This window comes from Pygocentrus nattereri, chromosome 25 (genome assembly GCF_015220715.1).
Source record: "Pygocentrus nattereri isolate fPygNat1 chromosome 25, fPygNat1.pri, whole genome shotgun sequence".
In the NCBI taxonomy this organism is placed as follows: domain Eukaryota; kingdom Metazoa; phylum Chordata; class Actinopteri; order Characiformes; family Serrasalmidae; genus Pygocentrus; species Pygocentrus nattereri.
The window spans coordinates 8,277,200-8,286,530 of NC_051235.1; the positions used below are offsets into that span (position 1 = coordinate 8,277,200).

Here is a 9,331-nt window from a genome sequence, read left to right on the forward strand (position 1 = left end):
TTCTATGCTCATTGTCACAGATGCACTTCTAATTGTAGAATTGTAGTTCTACAATTACAGACTGTAGTCCATCTATTTCTCTGCATACTTTGTTAGTCCCCTTTTCCTCAGTGGTCAGGACCCCCATGGACCCTCACAGAGCAGGTAGTATTTGGGTGGTGGATCATTCTCAGCACTGCAGTAACATTGACATGGTGGTGGTGTGTTAGTGTGTGTTATGCTGGTATGCATAGATATGACATAGCAGTGCTGCTGGAGTTTTTAAACACTGTGTCCACTCACTGTCCATTCTAATAGACACTTGTATCTTGTAGGTCCACCTTGTAGATGTAAAGTCAGAGACGGTAGCTCATCTGCTGCTGCACAGTTTGTGTTGTTCATCCTCTAGTCCTTCATCACTGGTCACAGGACGCTGCCCACAGGTCGCTGTTGGCTGGATATTTTTGGAAAATAGGCAACACTGTCATGATGCTGATACAAGAGTGTGAAATATAATAATTATAATTTATGTTCAGGATAAGATTGTATAAATATTGATTAACCATTTATCACCATTTTATTGGCACATAAAATAAAACATGATGAGTCTGGATGTCATGAGCAGTATTTTCCCCCATAGTTGAAAAGAAACCTACACCCTGCCTGATAGCGTTATAGAAGTTACTGAATTCATAGTAGTTAAAAGCCTCATGTTTTAAAATAGAATAATATGCATAGAGTTATGATGGTAAATGATATCAAATAAAAATTGCAAAGTTGCTGTTTTGATTAGTATTAGTGGGGGGCAACTATAAAATTGTTGTAATTTCTGTGGAGCGCATGGAGCTCTTCTTATCTGTCGGCTGGATGTGAAGTGTTCTGCACCGGCTGAAGCAAATTGGAAACCACTCTTTCAAAGTCTTTATGACTAATGTCCTGAACCTCTGCCCCATAAAGGCATAGATGATGGGGTTGATGCAGCAGTGACTAAAAGTGATGGTTTCAGTCCACTGCATGGCCATTAACAGGTCATGCTGCCATTTGCAGCTTTCCATGTATCCCAAGTAATGAAGAAAGTGCATAAATATGACCACATTGTAGGGTGTCCAGAAGAGAAAGAAAACTATGATCAAGACCAGCATGAGCTTGATGGCTCTGTGCTTCTTCTTAGACTTCATAGCAGCCAAAGTGGGGATGATCTGAGAGTAGCAAATCCCCATGACGGTGAGGGGGAGGATCAGGCCAAGGATGTTCAGCTCCATGTAGCCGACCAACCTCCACTTCCCTGGATACTCTTGCTGGCACATCGATCCAGTTGACTCGTTCTTGACTTGAGAGAATATGATGGTTGGGAGAGAAGCGCCCAGGCTGATTGCCCACATAAAGAAGATCAGGGCTATGCCCACGCTCACTGATTGGCGCTTAAAAAAAAGGGAGGTTAGGGCATGGACAGTGACAAGGTAACGATCCACCGTCATGAGGAGCATGAAGAAGATGCTGCCGTAGAAGCCTAGCATGTAAAATGCAGTCACAGCTTGGCACATGGAACTCCCAAAGATCCACATGTCGGTGGCAGCGTAGTGGGCCCAGAACGGCAGAGATAGGAGAAACAGCAGGTCAGACAGTGCCAAGTTGAAGAGGCACACATCCATCATGTTCAGTCTCTTGCTGTATTTGGCAAGGACACACAACACCAGACCATTTCCAATTAAGCCCACAATGAAGACTATGGTGTAGAGGGTCGGGAGGAAGATTTGGCCAAAGTTTCTTACAATACTGTTGTTGCAGGGCGCCCACATATCACTGTTATTGTAGTAACTGCCATAGTCTTCTGCTATTTAGAAAACAAACAAGCAAACAAATAAAGAACAGTTTCATTATCACACATATTTGACTGATGTGACTAATGTTTGAAATAAAATGTATGGAGATGAGAATGCATTGAAACAAACAGTGTATATTAGTCATATGCAGTCAGGCAAAAAACCTTTGAGGTAATATTGGTCATTGATCATTTTTGCCCACATCATTTTATAGACAGTTGAAGTTATGTGCTTTTTATTTTTCCCTATTAATAATTTAATTACTGGGTCATAGGTTTAGTGTTCAGCTTGGTGAGTAAAAGGTTATTCATTGAAGGCATATATATATATATATTCGGTCCTAATGTCATGAGAAATATATATGTGTTACATATGTGCACAATTAAGTAAATGTTTTGTTAACAGAAGTCCTTGGTGCCTATAAAAACTTTTTTTATGGTGCACCAAACATTTCATTTTGCTCAGTTGAGAGCCATCTGGGCCCATTCCTCTTATAGTAAATCCAATTGCATATGATCCTGAACTGTGTCGATAAGTCAATTTAAACCTCTGCCCTGTACAGCAGAAATTTTAAAGTGTGGAAATGTCCATTGATATAGGATATAGGAAGAAGGGGATTCAAGTGAAGTCTAAAATGTTTAGGCATCTTCAAGAGGTATAATGAGTTTTATTTTGCTGACTAAATATCTAAAATCATGGAAGTATCTTCACTGCATTTGTTAGGTTTTGAATGGAGTTCTCCTGGAAATGTAGTCAGTGCAATTCCAAACATATTAAAAGTGTGCTGGAATAGGGGTAATAAGATATACTAATAATTTAGCAGCGTACAGGGAGAATGTATGATCTGAAGGGCCAGAAATGGTCAACTCAGCTTGGGGGGCTAATTTCAGTAGATCTTTGGCTACTGCAAATATCAATGGGGAGCACAGGCAGCTCTGTCTGTAGTACCGCAGAAGAGAGAAATACCAAAAACATGACATTTCTTGTTCTGTATTTAATTCATTCAGCTCATGGAAAACTAGGCCTCATATCATTGTGCTGGCATGGCATCTGGTGGCTGCTAGCAATTATTGACATGGGATGTTTTTAATGACCCACTCACAAGGAAACAAGAATACGTTCATTCATCAAATTTGCCAAAAGGCAGATTCTAAAGCCCTCATGAGTTTCTGAGGTTTGTACATATTTGGCCTGTGTCGCAATATGGTAAAAGTAAGTGATGCAACTGAGCATCCTGGTTTTATATATTGGTATATACTGTAACTTTGTGCCCACGACCAATACGAAGCAATTTAGAAGATGTGAATGTGTGTGTGTAAGTTTGTAAGTTTTCACTTTTATAGCACAATTGACTAGAGATGAGTTCATAAGCCCAAAGCAAAATAATAAAGCAAGAAGCTACTTAAAATGATGTGCACATGAACAAATACTAGCCAACAACACAACACCCTCCAATGAAGTATGTGTCCACTTTAGACAGGTATTACTTTTACCACTAGAGATGGCATAATTAACGTTTCTGTTTTGGAACAGTGACAGAGTCTTCAGGTTTATTTTCATTCCTCAAACTGTAAAAACAACATTACCATTTGGAAGACTATTTTACGCTTTGGTATTGTTCTTCCGAATTCCTTTCCTGGCGACCCTCAGTGCTTCAGAGTTTCAGCTATTTCCTGCCTCAACAAGCTTTTTCCAGCTTATCAACTCATTTCCCAGCTCTTAATCAGCCAGAAAAGGCGTGTTGAGGCAGAGAACATTTCAGACTTAGTTGTGCAGTGGGTTGCCATGAACTGACTGAGGAAACTGTTGTGTCCCATAATGAGAGGATATAAATGTTTGTGTAGATTCTTGTAGATTGTAGGTCTTAAAAGCTTTCAAGCTAAAAAAAAAATTGCATAATTAATTAATTACTTACCACAAAAGCCTATTATTTTTGGTGTTAAACGTGTTGTGAGTTTTACAAATTGCACAACAAAATGGTTCTAAATAGATGTTCAGCATTTTGGACTGAAACTCTTCAAATGTGCCAATTTCTTTCACCCAATCACTGAGAATGAGGGCAAAGTGAAAGCAGACCATTATGAGGGTCAGATTTAGGGTTAGCTATTATATTTAAGGAAAACATTAGGTCAATTTGCTCCTTATAAAAACTGAATTAATGCACAATTCTTGAAAAACAACTCTTTGATCAAATGTGTAACAATGGATTGCTTCAAAGGTCAATTTCCATTGATTAAGGGAAACACTGCACAAAAAATGACCTCTTAGCAAGAGAGATAGTATTAATATTTCTTCAGATAGCTCACAGAAGGCAAAAGCAACCCCACCCCATTCAAATTACATTTTGTTGGTTTGTCTGTAGAGAAAAAACTTAAATATTGCAGGTTTTTGTCCAGGTTTCAGTTCAAAACATTTGCATAACCCTGCATGATGCACTTTTTTTCAAATGGGACATTAACATTAACAAACCCTAATCAAGACAAAAAGCAACATTAAACTCTGTTTAATCCCTAGTTTGAAAATTTTTTATACATTTACAAACTGCTTAAGAAACTCTACAACCATATCTTAGGGTTATAATTTCTGCATAGTTGACTCATTAAGATCTAAGAAGAGTCAATAAGAATGGTTGCAATGCTCCTTTCAAGAGAAACACATCAGTGGTGATAGGAACTAGACGTCTGAATTAGAGTTTACAACCATTTGTCACTGTGTTTGCCCACTGTGAAATTAGACCTCTGCATTTAACCCATCCGTGCAGTGAAACACCCACATGCACGCTAGTGAACACACACACTAGGGGGCAGTGAGCACACTTGCCCGGAGCAGTGGGCAGCCCTATCCACGGCGCCCGGGGAGCAATTGGGGGTCAGGTGCCTTGCTCAAAGGCACTTCAGTCATGGACTGTCAGCCAAGGCGATCGAACCGGCAACCTTCCGGTCACAGCGCTGGTTCCCTAACCTCCAGCCTATAACTGCCCCAGTCTGAAGTGTCTAATGCCTCTGGGCTCTGTTTCACTGTGGAGGGATACATGCAAGGTGTATTAAGGCAAAGAAATCTTTTCCGATTCACCACTATTTTACCATTCTCAGCATTACATTTATAGAAACTCAGAAGACACATGTAGGGTAAATAAAAAGGCTATATTTGTGTGGAGACATCATGACCCCTGGGTCCTATCACCACCACTGTAAAAAAATACAGAGTCATTAAGTTTTGCTTACCACTCTAAATGACTGTGTTTATATATTTGAAACTGAGTGGAACTCCCTTTGGCAAACAAGATAAAGATGCTAGATTTCACAATAATCAGAAGTGAAGAAAATCCACTTACACTTACTCGGAATTGTGTTGACTGTATGATTCCCAATCATGTTTCATAAGTCCAAGATCTAACAGTCAAATCAGGGAGGCAGAGCTCTGTGCAGCATGTGGAGAGACTGAGCGGTAATTTCCTTTACCGCAATGACAGCTCAGCGCGTCTGAAAAGTCGTCTTGTGCAAACATAAACGAACCCGCCTCAACACAACACACAAGGCATGTCATGTCCTGACATGAAAGTTGATGTGGCTGATTTATGTCATTAAGGAAACAGAATGTGTAAAACATGAGTGATCTGTGTTTGAAATATGCTGACTTAGTTCCTTAGTTGCACTAACACAATTCTCCTTTTCAAAATCATTTTTCCTTGACATCAACTTTATTGCAAGTAAGCATAAGCATAAATAAGCTAAAGTGAAAATAAGCTAACACATCCTCTGCACACCTCCACACAACTGGGACAAAATGAATACAGAATTTGGTCTGTGTACAAGTTATGGCACATTTTATATTTCACACTTGATTTTGTCACAGCAAAAATGCTAAAGGTTTACCATGTAAGTGCAATTCTACAGTTCTACAATTACAGACTGTAGTCCATCTGTTTCTCTGTATATTTTTTAACCCTGTTCTTCAGAGATCAGGACCCCCACAGGACCACCACAGACTAGGCATTATTTGGGTAGTGGATCATTCTCAGCACTGCATGTTTTTGTGTGTTGTGCTGGTATAAAAATGACTGAAAATAAATCCAGATGCAAAGCATGGAACATCATTAAGATTAAGTGACCCTTATTAGTCCCACGATGGGGAAATTTCACCTCCGCATTTATCCCATCCGTGAGGTGCAACACCACACACACACACTAGGGGGCAGTGAGCACACTTGCCCGGAGTGGTAGGCAGCCCGATCCGCAGCATCCAGGGAGCAGTTGGGGGTTGGGTGTCTTGCTCAAGGACACCTCAGGCATGTGCTGTCGGCTCTGGGGATCGAACCGGCGACCTTCCGGTCACGAGGCTGGTTCCCTAACCTCCATCCCATGACTGCCCCATAGTCCAACAGAGCCACTAAAACTGGTGATGCCAGAGACCCAGTGCCAGAAATTAAAGCCCTTGAAACATGACCAATAATGGAAAAATGGGCCAAACAAAAACAAGTTACATATCAGAGACTGGGTCAAATACATATGAAATTGCCTTGATGCTGTTTAGTAAAATCTGTGTGAAAGTTTCCAGTGTATTCTTTGGTCATTTGGTTTTTTTGAAGACAACAGGAATGGTTTCCCAAACATGACTTAAAAAGAGCTCCTGGTGCTCTCAATTAAGATCCATAGACTAGACTGAACATGTCTCAAGTGGTGTGCAAAAGCAGGGCGACATAAAAATTGATGTTGCAAAGTGGATTAACCACTTTCAGTGTTGTGTGTAGCTGTAACTTGAAGATCAGGGGTGCCCCATAAGACCGAAGACCAGATTTGAGCGGACATAAAGAAGGAGGACATAAAGAAAGAGGGGTGACAATGGGTGAGTACCTCGTCCCATTGGAAAAGAGTGTTTGTTACCCGAAGGCACCACTGCTGTTGGGTTCACATATAATACATTTATCAGGGCAATAAAGCTAATGCCTAACCCAAAATGTTTTATGGTGGATCACAGATAGTTCCACTCAAGTCGGTTTTCATGGCATCCCCAGTGTGACTTATCAAACATTATAAAAATCGATCCATGGTTCACAGTGGTAAATGTCTTAAAAGTTTAATGCCTCTAAAAGCCCCACTATTAGAAACTTAATACATGACGTGATTATGAATATGCAGCCTGATTCTGTATTGTTGTTACAATTGTTATCACAATAACCAGTTAATATGTGTAAAATTGGCAAGTAGAATAGAATGTCTTACAGCAAGCTTTGAATATCCCAAGATATTCAAGATTCAGGATTTTCCATATTAGCCATAACCGTGACTACATGTAGCTCTAACTACATTCAGCAGTTATTCAGCTGGTACTACTGGCAATGACCCAGACATTGCTCAATCAGAGAAAAAGGAGATGATAGATCAGTCACTGCAGTCACTGCTGGTGCCACTGCTAAAGGGAGTCAATTGCGAATATTGATGTTTATTTATATTTTGAATTATGAATTATAGACTGTAGATTAGGTTCATATTGTGACAGTTTCACAACATGTTTGTGACACCAGGAATGGTTTAGAATTTGAAAAAGATCACTGAACACCATTACAGCTTGATTCGTATCTCCTTTGCCAAGAATATTCATATGGAACTGGATAAGGTGGAGAGATAGAAAGGCATTTGGCTATATTTGCAGAGTAGCGGTGGAGCTGAAATTCTCTAATTGCATCAGTGATGCATTTACTATAAAAGGGTTTTCAAATTAGAAGCATTCAGGAGTGATGATACATCTTTGACCAAGAAAGTGCCCACCATAAAATGGCTTCACTACACAAGAAAGCACCTGTGACTACACAGATTCTGTCAGGAAGACAAACAGAGCAAGTGCAAGCAAAGGAGGTATTCATGAAAATCCTTGAAAACATTTAGTTACTGTACCATTCAGGGTCAGTACAGACGATTACTGAGACTGTGAGCAAGAGACAGTGCAATATTAGATAATACAGAGCAGGCTCCTTCCTACCTGCACTCGCTCCTAAAGGCTTACAGCACCACCCAGCCGCTGCGATCCTCCAATGAACGTCGCTTAGCTTTGCCAAATATTCACACAAAGCAATCGAGACTGTTCTCATACTTGATTCCCCAATGGTGGAACAAGCTACCTTCCACTGTCAGAGCAGCGGCGTCCCTCACTATTTTTAAGAAACTCCTGAAGACAGAGCTCTTCAGGGAGCACTTACTCTAATCGCCTCTTGCAATCTAACCACTACCAACCTCATCTGCTTTTTGCCCTCCTTCCCTTCTCTACCCCGCTGTTACCCTTTGGCCTCCTTTAAGGCCTGACTATGTTTGTTCTATGTACCTCATTATTTGTAAGTCGCTTTGGATAAAAAAGCGTCTGCTAAATGTAAATGTAATGTAATGTAATGTAATATTAGCAATATTGGAATCTTGGTTACAGAGTTGAGATAAATGTTGCTCACATGAGATACAAAATGAAGCTCTTGACAATGTCCTCAGCACGTTTTTAAGTAAATAGTACGACTGATATGTCATCATAGGGACAAAATTCAATTGTGATGAGACATGCTTCACATGACTTGGTTGTTATGTAATGTAGCCCTTTTACACATGGAGGTCACTACAGTGGACAGCTATTTAATAGTCATTTTCCATTAAAAAGCATCTTTCCAGGGAAAAAACATTTCAGGAGCAGTATAATTGTTTTGTTGTTTTAGTATTGATTTTCTGTAGGTAGTACATTATGATGAGCCAGATGTCCACTGAAATGGACCCCTAACATCCTAGAGGTATTTCAACCATCAAATGTATTTTACTCCATATTTTTGAGAAAATTCACCCTTGAGTATGATTTTGTTGTTAGTTTTTTTGGTAAACGTAATGCTGGCTTGACTGACCTTGTAGACATCAAAGCTAGACTGGGGAACTCTAGGCATTGTTCATGACATGAGGGGGACCAACTAATGATCTCACGATCTAAGCAGATGTTGGGGCTTTACTTATGCAACCTAGGATGTCCTAGAATAACTGATTATGCTGATGAGTTTAGCACGGAAAAGCAAATCTCCACCTTGTGGAAAGTCATATACATGGTGACTGGATTGGTAAGCATGTTGATAATGCCTTCTGCAACTGTGTATCACACTGCATGGGTTCAGTCTGCACTTGTCTTTGTTGGAGACACCAACAGGAGAAACATCCTGCAGTGGCTCCTCAGTGCTGGGTGGTTGTGGTATTGTGTGAGCTGGTGATCTTGGCAGGTTTATTCAGGTCAAGACATGTAGCTAAAGTGCTATGGTCTTCAAACAAGAGATCGCTGTCCTTACCCATTATCTCTTATCCACTCCCAGTGGCTTGCTAATGGGAAAAACACTAGTTACAGGAGGTGGAGAAACAAATGGATTGGTGGCAACCAAGACTCAAGACTCACCAGTATTCAAATTCTGTAAGCAAGTAGTAATGTCTTTTAGGTTGTTGGCAATTGAGGTCAACTGTCATTGTTGCTCACTCTGCTGTTGTGTAAGAGTAGGTACAGATACTCAAACAATTGGT

The 9,331-nt window shown here is 40.2% G+C and overlaps 1 protein-coding gene across 4 annotated transcripts; it reads right to left on the reverse strand.

Annotated features, from left to right (window-relative positions):
- Positions 1–220: 220 nt before the first annotated feature.
- Positions 221–5,242, reverse strand: LOC108425703 (C-C chemokine receptor type 4-like). Of its 4 annotated transcripts, none has more exons than XM_017694584.1 (2): positions 5,143–5,242; positions 221–1,810 (listed from the first exon to the last, which is right to left on the reverse strand). In XM_017694584.1, the coding sequence occupies exons 1-2, from the start codon at positions 5,174–5,176 to the stop codon at positions 789–791; spliced, it is 1,056 nt and encodes a 351-aa protein (XP_017550073.1). In that variant the 5' UTR covers positions 5,177–5,242; the 3' UTR covers positions 221–788. The 4 variants fall into 4 exon arrangements, with proteins under 4 accessions (XP_017550073.1, XP_017550072.1, XP_017550071.1 ...); XM_017694583.1 differs by having other exon boundaries at positions 221–1,813; XM_017694582.1 differs by having other exon boundaries at positions 221–1,813; positions 5,137–5,242.
- Between the last annotated feature and the right edge of the window lie 4,089 nt (positions 5,243–9,331).

Bases quoted from the DNA above. Each gene is read 5' to 3' on its own strand.
- LOC108425703 (XM_017694582.1), bottom strand. From the start codon at position 5,176: ATGATTGGGAATCATACAGTCAACACAATTCCGAGTAAGT. The intron at 1,814-5,136 runs GTAAGTGGATTT...TTTTCTAAATAG, and splicing joins CAACACAATTCCGAGTAAGT to CAGAAGACTATGGCAGTTAC.